Source organism: Syngnathoides biaculeatus, chromosome 18 (assembly GCF_019802595.1).
Source record: "Syngnathoides biaculeatus isolate LvHL_M chromosome 18, ASM1980259v1, whole genome shotgun sequence".
In the NCBI taxonomy this organism is placed as follows: Eukaryota; Metazoa; Chordata; class Actinopteri; order Syngnathiformes; family Syngnathidae; genus Syngnathoides; species Syngnathoides biaculeatus.
The window spans coordinates 5,298,258-5,321,994 of NC_084657.1; the positions used below are offsets into that span (position 1 = coordinate 5,298,258).

At 42.6% G+C, this 23,737-nt stretch overlaps 2 protein-coding genes across 9 annotated transcripts; one reads left to right on the top strand and one right to left on the bottom strand.

The window, feature by feature from the left end:
• Positions 1-585: 585 nt before the first annotated feature.
• LOC133492074 (carotenoid-cleaving dioxygenase, mitochondrial-like) lies at positions 586-9,003 on the bottom strand. Its single transcript, XM_061804006.1, has 12 exons — positions 8,655-9,003; positions 7,088-7,289; positions 6,794-7,005; positions 6,135-6,250; positions 5,339-5,441; positions 5,108-5,236; positions 4,884-5,044; positions 4,635-4,802; positions 3,517-3,654; positions 3,134-3,316; positions 2,158-2,268; positions 586-1,031 (listed from the first exon to the last, which is right to left on the bottom strand). The coding sequence occupies exons 1-12, from the start codon at positions 8,674-8,676 to the stop codon at positions 915-917; spliced, it is 1,662 nt and encodes a 553-aa protein (XP_061659990.1). The 5' UTR covers positions 8,677-9,003; the 3' UTR covers positions 586-914.
• A 254-nt stretch (positions 9,004-9,257) lies between these two features.
• Positions 9,258-20,730, top strand: LOC133492177 (sorting nexin-19-like). 8 transcript variants are annotated; one of them, XM_061804226.1, is made up of 14 exons: positions 9,323-9,391; positions 12,426-13,282; positions 13,379-13,437; positions 13,528-13,904; positions 13,982-14,120; positions 14,215-14,315; positions 14,398-14,517; positions 15,349-15,467; positions 15,605-15,695; positions 15,852-15,999; positions 16,334-16,457; positions 18,635-18,819; positions 18,920-19,007; positions 19,847-20,730. In XM_061804226.1, exons 1-14 carry the CDS (start codon positions 9,365-9,367, stop codon positions 19,950-19,952), a joined length of 2,541 nt encoding a protein of 846 aa, XP_061660210.1. In that variant the 5' UTR covers positions 9,323-9,364; the 3' UTR covers positions 19,953-20,730. The 8 variants fall into 8 exon arrangements, with proteins under 8 accessions (XP_061660204.1, XP_061660206.1, XP_061660211.1 ...); XM_061804222.1 differs by adding an exon at positions 11,486-11,601 and having other exon boundaries at positions 9,297-9,391; positions 12,429-13,904; XM_061804223.1 differs by having other exon boundaries at positions 12,426-13,437.
• The last annotated feature ends 3,007 nt before the right edge of the window (positions 20,731-23,737 follow it).

Here is a 23,737-nt window from a genome sequence, read left to right on the forward strand (position 1 = left end):
TTTCTGTCCCTGTGGCAACCTGCCCTTCCTTGACAATCACAAAACGTTTTTTTGTGGTTGAGGGCACAAATGGGAAGAGAACTTTCAGGTCACATGGTCAGCATTAATTGTAAGCAGCAATGACCCAGAATGGTAAACAGAGCCTGGAGAATTTATTAAAAATAGAAAAGTGTCCGGATTAGGTAGCTGTTTTAGATTTTTTTATTAGATTCACCATTAAAAATGTTACTAAAACTATTCAAACTATTTCAAAATATTCATTTAAACTATTTTACATAAAACTGTTTTACACATTTTGAAAAATTTATTATTACAAATGAAAATGAACTTGAAACATTAATTCATTCATTTTCCATATCGCTTTTCCTTACCAGGGTCGACCACACAGGCGAGGCCAGATTTGGACCCGGTCCTCAGAACTGTGAGGCGCCCTCACCGTACTGCCAACTTGATTTGTTATTAAAATAAGTAAAATATAATAACATACATGCATGAATATATTCAACAAAACCCATTGGTGAATAAGTAAAAAGGCCATTCAAATTATTTAAATGAAAAGTGAATTTATTATGAACTCATCAATTCATTTGTCTTTAGGCTTTCATTGTGTGCTTTATATTGGCACAAGAATGTTGTACAAAAGAAAAGCAGTAAACGTAGAAAAAGATAACTTTCAATGATATTGAGTAATTAAAAAAAACCAGATGAAGTCTTTTGCTGCCACATCTTGGGCAAATTGTAGTCACACAAAACTCAACACGAGAAGAAATGGATTCACAGCACAATATATTTCTAAGGCATAAAGCATCAAATCAGTTGAATACCATCCTTATAAAAGTGATCAGTCAACATACTTTGTGTTCTTGAAATAATGTTAATATCATTATGATGGAAACATTTTCGAAGAGATTCATTCAAGGAGATGCGCTGAAGACACCGTGGAAACCATAAGGCATGTTGACAGGCACGTTCGCTCTTCCCAACTCCTCAAACGTCTTGGCGTTCAATACCAGGAGGAAGGTCCCTTCGTCCTAACGTTGGGGGGGTGGGGGAGAAGTAAAAAAATAATTATTAGTTAAGCAAACTTGACACAGCTACTTGGGAGAGCTGGACAAACTCAGAGAGATATTAGAGATTGGGCTGACTGGCAATCACTGAAATACCCACAAAATTACATTGTTGAACGAGCCTTTTTCCCGTTACGGTCATAACTTTAAAAAAAAAAAAAAAAAAAAAAGTGTAAATGCAGACATAAAGTCACATTTACAGTAACTAAAACAATCCCCCAAAAAAGTACTGCATGATGACATTTGGAAGCTCAAACACCTATCCGTTATGGAATGCGTTTGATGAACGCTCATATGTGATTTTGGCACAGTTTTATGCCGGATGCCCTTCCTGACCCAACCCTCTGCATTGATCCGGGCTTGGGACCGGCCTACAAGATAGTCATATAAAAGCAATCAAATAAACAAAGTCAGCACATAAGGTGCACAATTCACAGGTTACCTGGTCTATATTAAAGTTAAAGAGGAAGGGTTGCAAATTTAGTCGTTCATTTCCAGAGATTGGAGGAATTTTAATTTGCTTCCAGATATGAGGGAGTGCTTAGGGGGTGGGGTCACATTCAGATTTTCCCCTCCGGAGATGGGTGGGGTGAATTTTTCATTTCCTTACAGGAACATGTCTTGGGGTGATTTCAATTAATTTCCAGAGATTTTTTTTTAGGGGGCGGGGGGTGATTTTCCCTGCCCCCGAAATGGGTGTGGTTCGGGGGGTTTTGAATTGAAATTTATTGCCAGAGATTTTCATCCAATTCCGGCCCGTATTTGTTAACCGTCAGATTTTTCCGCCTCTGCAAGTTCACCGCTTATCAAAGCTTGAAGCATTTCAGTCCGGTCATCGGACTTGATCGCCGTGATCCGTTTGTGCTTCTGCAGTCTTCCAAGCCTTTTGTGCTGTGGAAAGTCCCAGTCTCTGGATTTAAACTTGGAAGTGGACAAAAGAGTGGAAGCAACGCAAGGTGCAAGTGCCACACGAGTTGTGGGAACTTGCACAACAGAGTTGTGAAGAACTTCCCGAAGAAGAAGAGACGCAGAACCCGTGCGAGTAGGCTCTGCGGTGTTCATGATATTGAGCCTCCTTTAAGCATCTCACCTGCGACGGGGAGAGAATCACAGAGAGGATGACGCCGTCGTCCTCCTCCACGGCATCCGGTGAGGGCACAAAGACCGGCTCCGATGGGTAGAGACCCTTCTGGTGCCAGACCTGAGGTCACATGCGCATTAACAGTAGTTTTCTTAAAGCAGCAATTCATACTGAACAGGGCCTGGAGAACTGAGGAAAAGCAGAGGAACAATGTTATAAAGTAGTTTACTGAAGCGTTTACACTTTCACACATGATTTTAAGACCTGAAGCCAAGAGAGTGAAATGATATTTATCACCTTGTATCAAATACCTGTTCAATAACTTCATTATAGGGCAGCCGGGGAAGGATGTGGTTCGACGTCATTTGGGGGAATTTGATTGAGGCACAGGCAGACAGATAATGAGCTCCCCAGACATATTTAAGCGGCCGGCACATTTTGCATACCCGCTCACATTGCCACGTGCCACACCGGCCAGAGGAGACGACGAAATGACCAAAACTGGTCCGTGCCATTCAAAATTAGGGCACTCAATTACGAATAAGTCTTGCCACCAACGTAACAACTGTAGCTAATGTCAGCTTGCAGATTTGTTAGGGGTGTGGCTTTTGCTCAGAGACACAAAGCGTGGGGGTGGTGGTGGGGGGGGGGGTTTGTGAAGTGAGGCCCCAATGACATTTTCCTAGCAGTTTTTAAACTGCCAACTCCCACTGTGATAAAGTTATATCGTGTATTACACATCTCTGACAGCTCGTGTGAAAAGGTGGGGGACAAAATTTGTGGTTAGTACATTAGATGCAACTCTGGTTTAAAGTCCAGATGGAGAATTTGTCAGTTATGAAGAGTTTATACCATCCTTCATGCACCACAAATCAAGAGAAACTGTCAGAAGTCATCAAATAAAATTAAATCTCTGTGACTTCTGCAATGCTGCGGACAAGTTTGCACTGCGTCATGGGAAAGGCCACACGCAGCACGTACTCGCCTTTAGCGTCTTGTCGTTGAGGTCCATCTTGAGAAGAGAGTCTCCGAACATGTGTCTGAAGCCGCACCCGTAGAAATAGCGATAAGGCCTCGCGTTGTATCGCTCGTAGTTGATGAGAGGGAACTCCAGACCGCCGTACTGGGAAAGGTCGTCACCATGGAGATCTTCGGCTTGGCAGAATACCTGATGACAAAAAAAAAAAAAAAAAAAAAAAAGAGATCGACAACCCATTGTCACGTAAAGTCAGCCTGGATCCGGTTGCAAGATTGAAGATGAAACTGACCAAATGCACATAGTGATCATACAGTAAGTACACATGGAAACGTATCGAAAAAGAAACTCCTTGAAGGATGGTCAAGAAATTTCAAATTATTTCAACTTACTCTGGTGTTGCTCTTTTTAACGCATGTCGCTGTACTGGAAGGACGAGTGTTGAGGTTTTGCCCGGTCGCTGTGTCATCATTCACGTCCAAAGGTAAAACAAAACGGCGAGGGAAAACTCTGCTCATGTTGTTGTAAACCTGGATGAAAAACAATGCCGTGTATGCATTTCAAACGGTATTAAAATGACACCAAATCTGAGTCGACACTACTCATTATTGTGCAGAGTATGAGCCACTGTTAGAGTAACAAATTTTGTGGCAATAGCAAATGTGGTGCAAATATTTTTGTCCACCACGTTATGGTAAAAGTTCAGGTAGAATGTTTAATGTTGTACAGTAGTTGCACAGTAAAAAAAAAAACTTGTGTGTGTGGCTCCTCTACAAATATGCGCCATTGAGTTTTAGTATTCATGGTTCTTAGTTTATGACATACGACGCTTTGAAATTGCAAACTGAACTAGCTTGTGCAGGACCACAAGACCACGGCCTCATGTGGCACAAGAACACATTTCTTATGGACTTGGGGGTGTTCAGACCAATCTATCCCGTAAACCATCTGTCCATTTTCTGAGCCGCTTATCCTCACGAGGTTCGCGGGGAGTGCTGGAGCCTATCCCAGCTGTCACTGGGCAGGAGGCAGGGTACACCCTGACCTAGTTGCCAGCCAATCGCAGCACACATGGAGACAAACAGCCGCACTCACAATCACACCTAGGGGCAATTTAGAGCATGTTTTTTGGGATGTGGGAGGAAACCGAAGCGCCCCTAGAAAAATCTACGCAGGCACGGGGAGAACATGCAAAATCCACACAGGGGCTGGGATTTGAACCCCATTCCTGGGATCAGTGTGGCAGACGCTCTAACCAGTCACCTGTCATGCCATCTCATAAACCAATATTCATTTTATTTGCGGTTATACGTTTTTGCAATTGTTCTTCAAACATGTCCTGTCAAATTGATTACCCCCTCAGATTATTTATGATTACGTTTTCTTGTGGGAAAAAAATAATTAAAAATCAGATGTAGCATCTCCGAATGTTATGCGTTTAATATTTTGTTTTGTGCAAAGCATTAACGCGAGGCGCAATCACCAAACGTTTCTCTTACAACGAGCTGACCTCATCTAGCGCTTCTCCCGACTTGCGCAAATTCTGCAGGGAGTAGATGTCAAGGGCTTGGCCGTCGTCAGAGCAGCACAGATCCAGCATCAAGAACCCGCCCTCTTCAAAGGCGTTGATCTGGTGAAAGTTGGAGAAAGCTTTGGCGTAGAACTTCACCGGGCTAGCCTAGGGATGGGGAGCGGAGAGTACATTCTTAGACTTAAACCCAAATCGAGTGAGCCGTCAAAGCGGACTGCGAGCTCTCACCTCGCCTGTGCGCTTGTCGATAAGATGCAGGATGGTTTCCAGCTTGGGGTCCCAGTAAACGGCATCACGAAAGGCCTTGCCCCTCATCTTGCATGTGACTATCTTCATGAGGTCTATTTTAACTGGCTGCTCAATGAACACCACGTAGTTCTTGGACATGGCTGGGGGAGAGAAACGTGTTCGGATGAGGCACCAGCTGTGCCAGCCTACGTGCGCCGACTCACCAAAGCTGTGGTAGTAGGAGGGGTGGGACTTGTTTGCAGGTGCAATGGAACAGAGAATATTGGCTCCTTGCAGGGTGTCGTCGGCGTTGGTCTTCTCAGGAGGAACGCGGATGATGTTGTACGTGGTTCCTGAAAAAGGAACAAACTTGACGTGCCAAGGCATGGACACACTTGGGGGGTGTGGAATGAAAAGGTTGGAGACTTAAGCGAGACAAAATGCAAAGGACTTACCTTTGCCTCCGTAGGAGTTGCCCATATTGAAGCATGTACCGTCAGGGTCATAGTGAGGGTGGGCGGTGGCCCCATTAACAGCAACAAACTTGCTCCAGTCAACCTACAAAGGAAAGCACCAATTATAATGTACAACTCCGGTTTTGGTAATGGTAAAAAAAAAAAAAAAAATGTTTGGATAATTGAAGAATGAGAGTGTGAATGATGGATGAAAAAAAAAAAAAAAAAAAAAAGTTCACTTTTCAACCTTGTCACCATGTTTCAAGACCGTCGCGCACCCATTCCAAGTTTCTCCTGGATACATCCCCGGAGAGAAATACCATATACTTTGTGCTGTTTAGAACATCTGTTGTTTTGAACCATTGAGCCCCGAACACCGCGCGATGCCATTCGCTCACTGGCGAATTGCAGACAGTCGTCACCCTTAAAACCTGTTGTGAGTGCATTGTGTTCAGTCGCTTTGCTCGGTATGCAACGCACTTAGTCAGCTGTGTAGAAACTGGATTTATGGATTATTTACATTGTATGTTACCCTGTGCCCTAAAAATATGATTTAGTAAAAACTATCTTACTGCAGGCTGGATACCATTTCCAAACATTTGATAATTGGAAGAAATTGCCCATATTTGTTTGCCCGAAGTACGAGCGAACCTCGAACCGAAGTTGAGCATTCGTCAGCCTATTATGTTTGTTTTTTTTTTTAAATATATAAATGTAACAAGACACTAAATTGCCTTTGATGAAGGGTGTGGCACTCTGAATGATGACTTACGTCACAGGGAATGTACATTTGTACCTGTTCCAATGTTTCCAGATTCTCCGGGTTGACTTTGTGCATCAAGTTGGTCTCTGTGCTGACGTAGTAGTCTCCCTTGTATTTGATAAAGTTGACGTTGTCGTTGTCTGTGGGCTCTGAAACAGACACAATACTCAGTGTGAGCACGCTTCTTTTACTGGAAGTCTGCTGCATGGGTTCTGCAGGCCATCACTCTGAAAGGCTTGTAAACAAATGTCTGCTCCCCTTTTCTAGTTTTCCTAATGCGGCACATTCTGTTTAGAACCACCGTCTATAGTTGCCTCAATCACAGTTAGAGCTTGAAAGCAAAGTTCACACAAACACAAAACGTGACATTTCGCTACTGCTTTATAACAGATGCTTGCGTGCGTCATAAGGAATGGACCCAAAATAAATGTAATCCTCACAGATGTTAGCAATTGACAACAGGATTCCTACGATCTCGTGTCGTCATCGGAAATATTCAGCAACACCCAACTAAGATGGATGCCTGAGGTGGAAATGAAAGGTTGGGCACATTTGAATTGACAAAGTTGGAAATTAAGTGATCGTGGAAAGTAAGCACTTTTGGACTGTGTTCATTAAAACTTGAGCAACTTCCCTCTCAAAAGATAAGCACTGAGTACTGACAAGAATACTACTGACATGTTCATACTCACTTATCATCTCAAAGCGAGAGAAGAAACGCTGGAATATGTTTTTACAAGGGTCGGGCATGGTGATGGTGCCAAATTCTGACACCATGATCCGGTCTCGCTCGCTATTCTTCTTGTAGGCCTCGCTGCGCAGGAACCGACTCGTGTACGTCACCTGGCCTTTCTCTATCTTGAACTTGTGGAGCATGGCCATCCCGTCAAACCAGTGGTTGAAGCTGTCGTGGAGGAAAGCCATTAATGTACTCTGTGACCCCCCCCGAGACACAGCTGCTTTTGAAAGGGACCGCTTGAACTCACTGAGTGTCTCCAAACTCAAACTTTCCTGGGCCGTTTCTGAGCAGGCTGCCACTGATCCAAGGGGGTATTGTCCCTTCTACCTGAGCAGGGATCGGATCAGGGGTCTCCTCCACAGAGCGGACCAGAGGAGCGATGGTCTCCAGCCCCTTCGGTCCTGTAGCGGTGCCTCCCTCCCCCTTGTTGTTGGCATCTTCTGCGCACACTTATGGCAAATCAGCACAATTTATGAAGGGTGGAGTGTTCGGTTCGTGTAGAGTCATGAATAAATGGGACAAAACCGGTTTTTGTGTGAGCAGATATCCATGCAGTGAGTCATTTTCCGCAATAGCAACTCCAGAAAAATAAAATCTGGGAAGGAAATTGAGATTTTTTTTTTTTTTTTTGCGGGATTGGGGGGTTCAGAGCATTTGCCCCCGTCGGGCATGAACGCGTGATGATGTAAACGTGGCTTTGGGGGGAGGAAACAAAACAAATTCTCAAAGCACAATTATTTGAAGAAAGAAGACATCTGATTTGAATTCATCTTCAATCGCTTTCAGCTGGACTTTGCATGCAAGCCATTCTTTATAAACGCCGTGCTTCATTTGCGCATGCTAATCCCATATTCATCCTTATTCCCCTTTTTCATTTGTAATACTGTTTACTGTATTTGCATTTCATGTCAATGCTTCACAGGGATCTTAAAATAGTCACATAACATTTGTATTTGTGCATTCAAACATTGGGACCAAAATGCTACAATTAGTATTAGTTAGATGTATCGAGCATGTGCGAACATTTGCACAGCAATTGTAGAAATGTAAAACATAACTTGTACATCCAAACTGTTGGCTACACGTATAGTGGGGAAATTATATTTTACACATTCAGTGAACGGGTGAACTGCAAGTTACAAAACAGCAATATTCTACTTTTAGTTTTATATTAATATAATAAAATTGATTAGAAGTGGAATACAGTATACATAAGCGGAGTTTTATTAAAAGCCATTATTAGTGGATTGCAAACTACACAAATTAAAAAAAAAAAACAAAAAAAAAAAACAGTGTGTCCACAAAGTCTGTTTACAATTTACTCTCCACTTTCCAGTTTGGACCCTGCTGGCAACTGCAGTCACTCACAAAATATTAAATGAGGAATTATTCCCACAAAGGTTTGGTCGTTTGCTTTTGTTAGTACCCATTGATGAATTTTCTATGCCACTCAAATTTGTTTAAAAGACATGTTAAGGCTCTACACATGGGGGACCACCAGTATTTAAGGGTTAAATATGTATACAAGAAGCAATAAAAGCATGCTGCATGGTCCAATCGGCTTACTTTGCATTCATCTATTGTAAAAAGCACGAACAAACAACTTCAAGCAGAACAAACTTGAAGCAAAGTGCACGCCAAACAGGTTTTTTTTTTGTTTTGTTTGTTTTTTCCTCCACATGTGGCCTTTAAGCAACGAGTGATGGGATAGCACAGCAAGCCATCATCGTAGCGGCGTCCCACTTTCCACCGAACCCTGAAATGACCTGCACGCTGTTGTGATGACATGAGCAACATAACAAGAAGCGTCCTACCTGCATGGTTGACGGGGGCCATTTGTAGCGGACTAATCCAAGCGTCGTCGCCCTTGTGCTGAAGTCACTTGACAACCAGTCAGACTCGAGTGGCGTACGACGCTCCGTTGAGCTCGCTGCAGCGACTGCGGCTGCCGCCGTTGCTTATGTAACATCTTTTTTTACGTAACCCACTCAGGCCTGGCCTGGCCTGGCCTGGCATAGCAACCGGGCGATTAAATGTCGCACCACGAGGAGATGCTTACAATATTCCTCTGCTGCCATTGCAAATCTTTTGTCACATGTCCCCTTCTTTCCTCCCATTTTGCTTTGAGACGGATGGTTAGGTGGTGACACTATTTGAAAGATGTATTTCGTTTCAGTTACTTTAAATCTTCCAACAACGTGGTAGTAATTTTACCGCAGCATTAAAGTGGCCCAATTATTTCTTTGTTTAAATATGTATAGTACGTGTTCAACATAACATTTACAATAATATTTAAAATATCTGTCATGGTCTATGTTTAGGTTCACTTTTTGTCTTCTGCGCTCACCTGATTGTGTTCACCTGTCGTCGTTAACCCCGCCAACTTGTGTCAACCAATCAATCGCGTCTGTCCAGCTGTTCCTCATTGGCTCGCCGATCTGTTTGTATTTAACTTCCTGGTTTTGATGCCAATGTTATTGTCCTTGGATATGGCATCCATTGTTAATGTCAAGTTCTCTATGCTATGAGCTCATCCGAAAGCTATAGACAGGTAAAAACAACAACAACAACAACAACAACAACAACAACCTAACCTGGTATTCGATTGTGTGTTTTTTTTTTTCTGAGGAAATGTAACATTCAAGCTGATGCGTTGAAGACACCATGGAAGTCGTTAGGGGGCATGTCGACTGTGGCACTTTGGCTCTTCCAACACCTCAAACGTTTTAGCATTCAAAACCGGGAGGAATATGATTTTATTTGAATGTTTGAGGGGAAAAACGAGTTTTTGACTGGAAGACCAGACACCATTTAGGAAGTGTATTGCTATTTTTGCTATTGTGTATTGAGAGTTGCATCATCTGACTGTGTTTATTTCAAGATGATTGCTGACTGGTTGTCACTCCTTTAATTTGGAATCAGTTGGCGCTCCGTTCTTCGCACACAGAGGTCACCGAGATGTCCCCCAAGGACCACGAGTGACCCACGGGGCTTTTCTGAAAGTAGCTTCCCAGTGATGGCACAGTGGGATTTCCCAGCAATGTTGTAGAAGTGAACATTTGAAAAATAAACACTTACAGAAATAGAGGTTTGCCATGTCTCCTTTTCCGCCTTTGTTAAATCCGTCCATCCATTTTCTTTGCCGCTTATCCTCACGAGGGTCGCGCTGGCGCCTATCCCAGCTGTCAACGGGCAGGAGGCGGGGGACACCCTGAATTGGTTGCCGGCCAATCGCAGGGCACAAAGAGACAAATAGCCACACGCACAATCCCACCTTGGGGCAATTTTGAGTGTCCAATTAATGTTGGCGGAAACTGGAGTGCCTGGAGAAAATCCACACAGGCACGTGGAGAACGTGCAAACTCCACACAGGCGGGGCTGTGATCGAACCCGGGTCCTCAGAACTGTGAGGCCGATGCTTTAGCAGCTGATCCACCGTGCCGCCCTCTTTGTTAAATCATTGTTGGTTATTAATTACTGTGAGAAATTACTAACATGATCCGTGTTTACACATTCTGTATGTAGACTAGATGTTATTTCAGAAGCTCTCAATGCTTCGCTTGCATATACTACAAGTTGTTTTTTGTTTGCGCAAGTCCTCACACAGCAATGCCACGCTAAGCATATATCTTTTTTTTTTTAGTGAACCGGTTTTGACATGTTTTTCCCACGTTCTTTGGGCGCACTTCTCTCTTGTACGATATATATTTTTTTATTTGTCGAGACCTGCAGCTCCTATTGTTACCACTAGAGGGTAATGTTGAATTATTTTCACAAGAGGGGTCAACTGTGTACCTGTGGCACATTTTGGGGATGTGAGGGGACACTGGAGCACCTGGAGAAAACCCACGCAGGCACGGGGAAAACATTCAAACTCCACAGTGGCGGGGCTGGGATTTGAACCCCGGTTATCAGAACTGCCTTTCCAATCGTTGAAGAAAAAAAAAAACCCACAATATTGGTTATTATTTAACTTATTTCTCTAACCCTTTTGAATTAATGTAATCGTAGTGGAGCACATATTATGTAATAAATTAAATAGTGGCGACGCGGTGCGTCTGCTGGTAAAGCGTTGGCCTCACAGTTCTGAGGACCCGCGTTCAATTCTGGCCCTTCCTGTGTGGGGTTTACATGTTGTCCCCGTGCCTGCGTGGGTTTTATTCAGGCACTCCAGTCCCCCACCCCCCAAAAACTGAACACTCTAAAATTGCCCCGAGGTGTGATTGTGAGTGCAACTGTTCGTCTCAATGTGCCCTGCGATTGGCTGGCAACCAGTTCAGGGTGTACCCCGCCCCTGCACGTTGGCAGCTGGGATAGGCTTTGCCATTGACCCTTGTGAGGATAAGCAACTAAGAAAAATTGATGGATTATTCATAAAATGAACATTCAACAATTTGAGGGTGAAAAGAACTCTAAATCAATACAACACACATTACAAATTGTTGCAAAAAGGTAAAAAAAAATAAATAAATGGCTGTCCGTGGTCCCATTAGTACAATAGCTGTCTAATATGGGATGAAGACAAAAATTGAAAAAAAAAAATCATTATAGTATTCAGTAGTCTCACAGTTGTAGAATACAGAAAAAGCATAGCCGTGATGTATTTTGTAAAGAATGACTAAAAAGAAGAATTATATTCTGGCAGGTAAATTGGACACCTAAACCGAGTTGAGTAGACAAATCCTCCTAATCTTTGTTGGAGGATTAAAACATAAGGAGGAAGCTCGCTTGAGCTCGAGACATGGACCTCTAACTATTCAGGTGACTTTTTCTTTTTTAACCTTTATCAGTGTGCAACGTGGTACGTAAATTAAGCATGTAAGTAAATTTAAGCTTTAGCCTACGATCACTTGATTTTCTAATTAAAAAATACATAAATTCACGTCTAAAGAGCTACACTTGCCTTCAATAGGCCGAGCTTCAGGTTCGTATTGTAGCAAAATTATAAAGTGTCGTTTTTTGTGAGGTGAAACAGAGCACGCGCACTCGTTTTTGAATCCTGAGTGATTGACGTTGTCATGACAACAACGAGTCACTGCGGAGCAAGGTGCTGCATTCACGTGCGCTCGGAATTTTTTAAAATTTTGAATGGTTCACCCATTTGGTAAACAAATATAGGTAAATGAAAAAAATACAGTAAATCCTGATTTTATTTATTAAGCTCGGGGGAAAGATATAAATGTATCTGAGTATTGAAAGAAAAAGTTACGAGGTACAGGGCGCGAGTTGTTTTAAAAATTGTGTCTGTATGGGTTTGGATTTTCTTTCATTTTTAAAACATCATTTAGAAACTGCATTTTGTATTCACTTGACTTGTTTTTTTGATTTAATAAATTTGGTTTGATGGTATGAAACATATAATTGTGATACATATATTTAAATAAAGACAACGTTAGAAAGGGATATGGGAAAAACATTTTTTTTTAATGGGGAGGGGTGTACACTACCATACTTTACAATGAAATATTATGTATTTGAAGCTGTTTAAAACATAACTAATTGACTCATGTGTCCAGTCCTGAAACTCATTCAAGAATCCTAGAGTAAAAGTTGGATTATTAAGAATAAAAAAACGTTTTTCCTAGCAGGCTCCACTTCATCTGTTGGCTATGTTGCCTTCTTCCAAGAGGGCTAACCAGTGGTCCCTGTCAGAGATGCTGGGCCAGCGGAGATGGCTGCTAGGCCTTGGCGCTCTACTGGCCTGGTTGATCCTCTTCCATCTCCTCGTTAACGTCTGGCTCCTCTGCATCTTCACTAGTCTCCTGGTTGTCTTGGGAGGTTGGCTCGGATCGCGAGCCATTCTCAATGCCAACAGCCTTCTCCACTTGGAGCATTTCTTGCCGCTGGGCGGGGCGACTCCGTCTCAGTGTTTAGCTGAACACGAGTGGAGACTCAATCACGAGATCCACAGCGCCGTCCACAAAGCGGTTCGGGACTTTGTGTCTTCCTGGTATCGCACACTTCTGCCAGAGGTGGAAGGCGAGTTTGAGCGTTCGGTGCGCAATTCCATGCTGGAATCGGTGATGGAGCTGAAGGAGCGTGCAAGACGAGTAGACAGAAAGGCCCTGGTCCAACGGATTTTAGAGCTGTACGGCTGTCACTTGCAGAGCTACATGACAGCCAGGCACATGCTGCTGGAAACACAGGACGAGAATCTTACGCTTTGGCAGCTATACCAGGATATAGACAGCCCTCATCCAGCCGTGAGCGACGGAGACGCTGAGCTCAGCTACGCCAGAGCTCTGGTTAACCTCGTCTTGCATGTGCTTGTTCCGTACCCTCAGATGGAAACCAGGACCGGTGGGTACATGGTAACTGAACTCATCACCTGCAATGTGTTTCTGCCACTAATAAGCAGGCTATCTGACCCCGACTGGCTCAACCAAACTATTGTCGACATCCTCACCAGGTCACAAAAACCACCGGATGGCACCCTGTACAAGTGCGCACTCTATGATTCATGGATCACTTGTCTGTCGTCTTCTGATCAAGTGAGCCTCGTGAGCGAGAGCAACTCTGATTTTCGTGTTCTCCTCAGCCCGATGAGTGAGGAAGACTCCTCGAGGTGCAGCACGCTGAGCCTTGAGACTTGCTCTGGTAAAGCTGAGAATTGCCACGCTGGTCTGCTCACGCCGGGTAAGGTCAACTGCTGTTCCCTCACGTCTGGGCATTGCACTCGCCTCCCAGAGTCCAAGATGCTGTCCTTGGACTCTATGATGCAGTCCGACACGGAAGATGGCACAACCAGACGCCTGTGTGAATGCGGTCCCTCGACCAACTTCTGCAACACCAATCTAAAAGACGACGCTGATGATTTTGGCTGCTTCGGTACACTGAAAAATCTGGGCCCGAAGGTGGTGCCCGTGAATTCGACCTGGCCTGCTGGTATTGTTCAAGAAAAATCCCCAGCAGGGCCTTCAAGAAGATTTTGCCTCAGTCCCTTAAATTTTGACACGCCAAACAAACCATCAATGGGCATCCAAAATGTCCAAATTGCTGGAACAGTCAGTGCAAAGGAGCAGCGCGGTACTGGAATGCATCCTTACACTCTCTACACTATCACGGTAACTTTACTGGGCCACTTGTTTTTGACCTGAAGCTTTTTTTTTCCCCACACAAAACAATATTATGTCTTTTGCAGTTTGAGACTGCAGCCTGCCCCGAAAGCGGTGACCTTTTGCAACCAGCGACCTGTCATTCAGTCAATCGCAGATACAGCGAGTTCCTTAACTTGCAAACACGTTTGGAGGAGAACCCAGAAGTGAAGAAATTTGTCAAAAGTGAGGAAAAAAAAATCAAAATCAATCTGGGGAATATCTTGACATGTTTACACTATTTTCAGCAACTGACTTTTTTTTTTTTTTTTTATTGCAGGTGTAAAAGGTCCAAAGAAAATGTTTCCTGATCTTCCCTTTGGGAACACAGATGGTGAGAAGGTGGAAGCCCGTAAAGGCCAACTGGATACGTTCCTTAAGGTAGATATGGGCCATGGACACTCAAGTCTGTGGGATCAATAAGTGTACTGTATGACTGGAATTTTATTTCTTTATTTTATAGCAACTAAACAGCATACCAGAGACAGCGAGGAGTGAGGACATGCAGGAGTTCCTCTCTCTGAACTCAGGGGTTTGCACATATTTTGGAAAAAGGCCTTTTGTCAAGTCAAGAATTGATAAGGTGAAAAGGAATGCATCGACTGTGGACCAGCGTGAAAAATAGTGAATTTCAAATGATATTCTTAGAAATGTAAGTGTCTTTCACACAAACCCCGGCTAGTACAACCTAACTAAGCCTTGCTGCAAGAACCTGGTGAACCGAGGCCAAATGTTTTGTAAGACAAACACAACAGTTCACTTGCGATCAACTCTGAGAATGAAACGATCCGGATGACTGAAAATATCCGCAGACGAGACATTAATTTGAACGGTGTGTTAATTACTTCTATAATCCATACAAGAGGTAAAACTTTGCTTCAAGTTGTTTATTTTTCACTCTTAGGTGTAGTTTACCGTAAAACTGTCACGTAAATCAAATGATCCAACAACAAATATTTGCTGAACTTAGCGCCAACATAAAATGCTAAGAAAGCTAGCTCCGTTGTTATGGTAAATTATAAAACCTTCAAACAACACATACAGAGCAACTGAGAGGTGTGGCGCAGTCCTTGAGCTTGGGGTAATGTTCATGTATTTATAATAGGGCTCGGAAGCAGGCAACATAACTTTATGCGGCTACCTAGTGCTAACGCTAACTTGAGTATGCAAAAATGCTGGTGTTCTTTTGATTCATTCTGTAAAGTTTCAGTTAACATCAGCTGGTCGCGCACATAAATGGGACGCAATAACAACAAGACACAATCGTGCACACAGAAATTTGTGTTCTTTCAACTAATGGATTCACAAATAGCCGTCATCAGATTATGCAACTGAACATGGTTATGTGGCCAAGAGTGTTTATTTAAGTAATCGAAGCATAGCTGTTCAGTTCATTTTATAATTGTTATTACAGATGATGGAAAATGCTTTAGACACATTGAAGACAGCCTTTCCTCACCCCGAGGCCATGAGTCCAACAGAGGACCTTGAAGGAGACTCTGAAGGGAGAACACTTGACAACAAAAAGTACAGGTGAGACTTTTTGACATTTGTTACTGTCTGTGTGACACCCTTATGGATTCTGTCAAACATTGGTAACGTCGCTAAATCATCGAACCATTTTTCAATTCATGGGGATGCAATATTTGTGATTGTACTCCCTGCCACAGGAGGCTCATATTCACCAGCAAAGTGTCTCCATCGCTCAATATACCCGATTTACACCCTAAAGTGACTTACTGCTTTAATGAAGGCAGCCCTGTAAGTTTTCATCCAGAATATACTCTGATCAAATGCGCCATTTATTGATTGGCATCATCAATTAATCATCGATTAATAGACTTTGAGTCAACGTTCACCTCATACTAGAAAAAATCTCTCATCGTTGACCTCCCGCATTTCTCCAATTCTTTCGAGGTGCTCAATGGCATGCCCTTGTCCAGACTAGAGAACTTCGTCCTGGAGCAGGAAACACTTTTATGTGAGCCCCAAGGCAGAAAGCAAGACAAGCAGACAGAGTTCTTGGGCACAAACAAGGAGACTTGTGGGAAAATTCACGGTACAGGTATGGACCGGTTACTCTTACCCACAATTCCACATCACTGCACATATGCGTGATAGGAGAAAAAAAAAAAAAGTCACCCTGGTTATAGTTTGTAGAAGTAATTGTACTGCATACAGCAGTGTTTCCAATCTGATTTTGACTCATTTTAAATTTTCCGTACTTCCATAACTAATAATTTTGCTCCACTACTTCAACAGAATTCTTGTGTAGTGCAGTCTAGTGTCACTTGGGAGCAGCACAACGCCACATTTTCATTGAAAAGTACTGTTACGTGTCAGTGGGTCTTGCACTAAGGCGTTGTTTATTAATGTCATTATTCATATGATATTTTCAGACACAGCTGTGGCGGATGTTGCGCTGAACATTTTGTGTTTGTTGATGAAGGACCAGTGGAGTTGGCTGTGCACTGAGAACATCCAGAAGGCCATCAGACTTATCTTTGGCACTTTTATTGAGAGGTGGGACTTAAATCTTTCAGAAATGTTTTTTTTTTTTCCGGTTAACAACTTATATACATGGTGCACGCATCAATTATAATAATACAGCATGGTTTGTGCGTCCAAGATAGGTATATTTTAGATTTTATCAAATATATTACTATTACACCGAGCACCTGTGACCTGTGCTATCTTGAGAACATGCTTCAAGGCCCGCCTTAAGTGGTACTCATGGGGAACTGTGCGTTGGTGACCCCTGCTGGAACTTTTCACAACCACTATGAGACATATGTGGTTTTGCATTGTTGCAACATGCTGCAAGTATTAAACGGTCTTGAGTGAAGTCAGAAAGAAATGGACAGCGACAGTGGCCGATGCGGTTTCGGCTGTTTGTTGAACAGGGCAAATGCAAAATGAAAACACTTGCACGGAGCGCGGAGCAGTTGCTCGCATTCAACTAACCTGACAAGAGGTCAATGGACTGACTCCTGGCTCTAGATGTCACACACAAGGCCACGCCCCTCGAGGCGTGAATGTGTGTGTTTCTTACCTTCTTTTTGTTTTATTACCGTATTTTCCGCACTATAAGGCGCACCTCCAATGAATGGCCTATTAAAAAAAAAAAAAAAATCCATATATAAGACGCACCGCATTATAAGGCGCATAGCTATAGACGCTACAGTAGAGGCTGCAGTTATGTTACGCATCCATTAGATGGAGCTGCACTAAAGGCTCAATATTGATCCATATGTAAGGCACGTCGCATTATAAGGTGCACCGTCAGCTTTTGAGAAAATTAAAGGCTTTTAGTTGCGCCTTATAGTGCGAAAATACGGTATATAGTTTTATATTTTGTAATACAATATAAGTTTTCTTAATTATAAACGTACAAAAAGTGGTGGACTGGAAGAGTTTAATGGCATTTCAATTCATTTCCATCCATCCCTTTTCTGTACCACTTATCCTCACTACGGTCGCTAGTGTACTGGAGCCTATCCCAGCTATCTTTGGGCAAGAGGCGGTGTACACCCCAAACTGGTCACCAGCCAATGGCAGGGCACGCAGAAACAAACAACCATTCACACTCACATTGTCACCGATGGGCAATTTAGAGTCTTCAATCAGCCTACCGTGCATGTTTTTGGGAAGTGGGGAAAAACAATGGAGTATCTGGGGGAAACCCACACAGGCAGGGGGAGAACATACAAACTCCACATTAGGTGGGGCTGGGATTTGAACCCTGGTCTTCAGAACTGTGAGGCAAATGTGCTACCCAATCACAACTGTGTCACCTTAATTCATTTCAGTTGGGAAAACTGATTTGATACATCATTAAATTGAATTCAAAGACTGGTCAACAAACTCATCATTCAAGATGCAACTGTTTTTCTTTGACCTCTTTCCGCGTTATCTGAGCATTTGCTTGCAATTTTGAATAATGTAATATGTAATACAGCAAAAACCTGAATGTTTCCTTTCTACAGATAATCTTCTGTTGGGCCTTTTCCACAGTAAGGAGGGTTAAATGAGATACAGTGGACCACTATATTCACGTTGATCGGTACCTGCATTTTGACTTTGATTTTGCATTCACTTTCCTTTTCACGTATTTTTCTTTCTAATTTTTCTCACTGTTTTTTTTTTTTTTTTTTGGTCGGGGGGGGGGGACCCCACTAAACACTGGTGGTGGAGCTCCACTTCTTTAAAAATATTTGGGGTTTAAAAGTAAAACAAAACAAAAATCTACAATACCAACGTAGTGGGCATGATCCAGGAATTTTCGGCCTTCAAGGTCCGGCTCAGTCAGCATTCACTACGAAAAGCGGGGGTCCACTTTACTTCTAAATCTCGCATGGCATACACTCAAATGTTTTAATGTTGTATGCAATGTCGATGCCAAATTGGAAATGCAGATTTCAACAAAGGCATGTCTATGATTAACAATGGGCTTGTTTTACCACATCTTTGGTACGGCCCTTGTTTAGGCTCCAGTGTTTTGCTGTCATTAACATCACTGGCTTGCCTTGTGTTCAATGAGCATGTCAGTAAGTAATTCAAGCTGCTGTTATGTTTTAACCTTCGTCAACACGCTAGCTTGTGTTCCATCACTTTGCACGCAGGGCTCAACGATGTCGCAGCTATGTCTTAAGCAGATAGTCCTGCAAATGTGACCCGTGTTCTACTGATTTTTGCCCCAGATGGATGGACATTGGTGTGGCCCACCTGACCAGCGCCCCCTGTTGGGTCATTTACCTCCAAGTGCTGCAAGAGGCCGTGTGGCCCGGAGGCGCTCTTCCCGCCCACCCACAGCCGGAGCGCAGCGCCGCTGAAAGAGAGGAAACCAAGATGCGATGTCTTGAATGTCTCGTGGAGCTACTTCCGGGTATTCTACGGCTTCAAGACGCAAATGACAGTTCACGGAATGCTCAACGCATTTATCTTGACCTAATCTGTCTGGTTTGTGTTGATGTTTGTGGCTGCAGAGCTCATCACTGACATGTTAGGCAGTGACAAGTACAGATTGAGTTTGGAGACCATGCTCGAGTCTTTACAGGACCACCACGTTAACAGGTGAACGATTCAAACATTGTGACTTGACGGTAGCGTGATACTCTTGTTATATTTCCATATACACTGGGAGCTGGGATTTTGGGAATAATCCATGAACAAAATTCCAATTAATTGGAAATATACAAAAACTGAACCAATATGTCCAATGGGATAACATTCTCAGGTCATTGATTCGATCACAACTGGACTGTTCAGCTTGTTTAAGAAGACGTTTCAGTGCTGGCCTCATCAGTTCCTGCGACAATATTGTTGTGGAAGGCTCAACTATCTCTAAACTATTGTCCAATTTGAAGGCATGCCCCACACCACATAAAGAATTATTCTTTTGGAATTAAAATAAAAGTGAGCGAGCCTTTGACGCGCCTGGGTGAGAGACCATTGTCAGTCCACCGGAGTTGTCGGTTAGAAAGTCCCTCATTGATATTCCCTCTAAGTTGGAGCATAAATAGTTGACTCTTCACAAACACAAACACTGACTTGTGTGTCCCAAGACGAAGCCCATGAGAGGCGAAACAACATCTAAGACAAATGGAAGAATACAGTTGTGGTCGATTCGATGCCTTGCCAAGATGAATGGCATTTACAGAAGAAAAACCAACAACAACAAACAAGCAAAAAAACACGCAGAAAACAAAGGGAATAAATATAAATGACTGAAGCAATGGATGATCAACATGTTTAGAATTGTTTGGAAGAGGTAAGACGCCGTTTTCATACTGTCATGAAACTGAGAGTTACTTGTGTTTTTGTATCAACTCTTTGTCAATTGAATAATAAGCATTCATAAGTACAAAAGTGTATTTCTTCATAGTCTGTCATGTTTGGATGATTGTGTACAGGCATCTGATTTACTGTATTTGTGACCTGCTACTGGAGTTTCTGATACCAGAATCGAGCAATGATTCCTTCCAGAGGTCTCTTCTGTGCAAAGATACTCCTCCCTGATGGCCACGTTTCATCACAGCTGTCTCACAGCTTGAAGTTGAGGCGGACCTGATGCATTCATACCTGGACTGTGCGAACTAAGGCCACGGTGCAACTGCATCGGAGGACACACTTGATGTTTGTTTGCTCCATCTTAGAGCGGACGTTTTAGCTCTCTACTAACTGACTCTAATGGCATGAAGTTCAGCGCCTGTATATTGTGTATGGACGGTGAAAGCAGCTTTTATACCGGCTATTTTTATTTTATTGTTCCGCATACACCTCAGTTTTCAACGTTAGGTGCAGTTGCACAAATAAGATCCAAGACAAGAGATGAATGGGAAAATAAGGCTCAGTTTTTACCCTTTGAATTCTTTCAGTTTGTCCTAAACGTTGATGAATAATTTACCTTTAGCGATTTACCCGCTCAGTGAGATGCAGGCTGTGATTCCTTCAGTTATTCGTCCCAGCTTCAAGACAGATTTGCATTTATACAGCACCGAAATGCATTTGGAATTGTTCATTGCCGCTAAATGATTTAAAGAGAATCATTTTGGAAAGTTGACCAGTTCGTTTGAAAGCAAACCAAACGCATTTAGCGATAGCATTCAAGTTGTGCGACTGAGCTGGAGTGATGATTTTTATGCATAATTTATGTCAGTACGAATACAAAAGTGCGATTTGGTGAGGAATGTGCAAAGCATATGTGAAAAGATGCTGGAAGTCCACTGAGCCAAGTGTTGTTTTTATCAGTCACGTCAATGTCTGCTCCAGGCAGTTTTGTAATCTTCCCATGGTCTTTTGACCCTTTCCCCAGACAACTTTGATAAAGTATTAATAATAGTGTTATAAATTGAAACTATTCTTTGGCACCTGTCTGATCTGCACAAACCATGAAACTAACAATGTTCCTTTTATACTAGACTTTAATTATTGATTAAGATAAATGAGGAACAGAACTAACAGCATGGATGAAGTGTTTCCATACGGCAACATAAATCACTTTTTCTCCTATCATTTCTGCAGCCCACAATATATAGTCAGTCAGCAGAAATAAAGAAAATGGAAGTGCGTTGCAGACTTGAAATGAGGGTGACCAGAACACTAAATCAATTGTGCATATTGTATGCGCAACAACAAAAATCAGCATATTTGGCTGAAAAACAGATGTGTGGTGACAAATTTCATCAAGGCACCGCTAAAATGTCTTACAAAATTAACAGATACACATTTTAAAAACTAATTGAATCTCTGTTTTTTTTATGCCTATGAGTGTGTACCTTCAATATGCCGGATATGTGATTATGACAATGATGATGAGTCATAATGTTGTAATTTTTATGTCTTTTTTTTCTAACCGTTGTCATCACAAATGTTCCACTGGATGAATGGACATAAATTCCCACAGACACACTCCAAAAGCTCTTTCCCAGAAGAATGGACACTTCGATGGCAGCCAAGGGGATTTCCACCTCCTTTACTTGCGATGGCCAGGTGTTCTAACGCAATATTTTTAATAGTGTGATTACAAGCATATACTGTACGAAAAGGCAAACGATGAAGAAAGAGTAGATCTCGGGTATTGCTTCTGAGCAGCAGCCAAGTCCTCCCGGCTCTCCGTTACAGGATTGCATCAAGTATTGGCGTTGCAGAGAAAGATTTTCGGAGACAGATCTTGTTCTTTGCAACGCGTCTCAGCAGAAAGTAACTAGGAAAAACAAAAGAAGAAAAACATCAAGCCGCGTTCTTTATGATAAGGAACACATTGTGTTCTGACGAGCTTGTGATTTTTATCGGTTCACGTCACCGTCTTACTGCCTTTTTTGGCCTCCTCGTCGACACTTTCCACTGCAAAAGGAAGGGAGACTGCGGAGGGGTGGCACGCCTCTTCTTTTGGAGAGTTATGTTACTTAGGTTCAGTATAACTCAAATTGAAAACAAAGGGCTCTTGGATCGAGATAAACATGTATTCATGCACATAGTCCATGCATTAAAGTTTTCAAATAGCAATAATTTCCTTTGGTTCAATATGGGAGGATTCGATCATCACTGCCAAATTTGATCACGCTCACAGAAAAGCTAAAGAATTTGCATCTTAAGTTAGAGTTGTCCAGACTAGTCGAATTATCGACTTTACTGCCCCACAAAGAAGAGAAAAGAATTCTTTCTAGATCTCTGTGTTTGATCCCTAAAAGAGGATCAGACTTAAGTTGAAACATTAGGTGTGACATCGAATATGCTCAATAAAATTAGTCCGTCACCTCAATTGATTTAAATTGTCATCTTTTTCTGAATTTGCTGTTTTATTGGGTGAGGGAGAATCAGTAAAATAGAAAAAAAAAAAAGGCCAGCCTACACCAGGATTTCAACAATTTTCCAGGTGGAATGAGAGTTGGGAATTATCTCATCTAAAGGTCGGCGATTATTTGCGAACGTCGCAAAAGCCACCATTCAGTACCCGCTGCTGTGGTGTGGGCCCACAACGAGGAAAGTTTCGCAGAGTTGTGCCCAAATAATTACTGTACCTGATTTGGAGGATTGAATTAACCGACCGCACATTATTTTGACATGTGGAAGGAAGCTGCAAAGTGATATTTCTTATGATCTGGGTGAAAATGGGAGCATTGACACTAATGAACACGTAAATGTGACAACTCCAAACATTGGGGGAAATGTGACCTCAGTACTTGAAAATGGGCAGTGAAATAAAGGGAAAATTGGGAGGGATAGCAATGATAAATTAGGCATAGTCGAATATATTTTAGTTTTTCAGCTTGTAAATGCAATTTGTCTGTGACAGACAAAGTATGATATGAGTGTCATTAGTGGTATTCAGGCTCTCTTTAATGGTATAAATATAAATAAAGACAAATAAAATGTGTAACACAACAAAACCGACTGCAGCAGACAAATTCCTTGTGAGTTGTTACACACTTGGCCAATAAAGCTGATTCTGAAACTCAATCAAATGTACGGATGTTATGTAACGCTTTGCATAGTGGGATGGTGATTTATTGTAGAGGTGTTGGGAGGCTGCGAGCTGCAGTTTCTCCATAAAACAATGACGAGGTGGTTCGAGGAGGAGGCACATGTGGGCAGTGGAGAACACTTTGCTTTCATGCTCGTTGGCTGTGAGCACCATCATTGACTTTCAGTGCTTGAACAAAGACACAAAAATGCACAAAAAGGGACTCATGGGATTCATTTGCACTCCTCAAATCTCGTGTTTGCATTCTATGTATTTTTGCATCTTGGCTTTATGGCGTATCACAGATTAAAACTTTAACTTCGACTCTGGTACTTTCATGTAAGTCTCGTTCGCCTCTGCAGAGCACTTCTCAGGTTGCTGTTGTGCATGCAAAACGGTGTCAACTCACTTGCATGTGTCCACAGACACACACTCCTGGGACTTTTTCCACTGCGTGTGAAGCCACTCAGTCACTGCAACAAGAAATGATAACCATGGGAATTTCACTTACACTCTAGTTCTACAGATGGAGTCATGGGTCTCCTGTCCGTTGGTATCGTTTTATTTTCCTTTCAGATTGTCCGGTTAGGGGTCGTCACAGTGGGTCATCTTTTTCCATGTCAGAGTCACTCCTGCATGTTCCTCCCTGACACACACTGCCATCATGTCTTCCCTCACAACATCCATCAACTTTCTCTTTGGTCTTCCTCTCGCCCTTTTGCCTGGCAGCTCCATCCTCAGCACCCTTCTACCAAATATACTCACTCTCTCGCCTCTGGACATGCCCAAACCGTCGGAGTCTGCTCACCCGAACCTTGTCTCCAAAACACCCAACTTT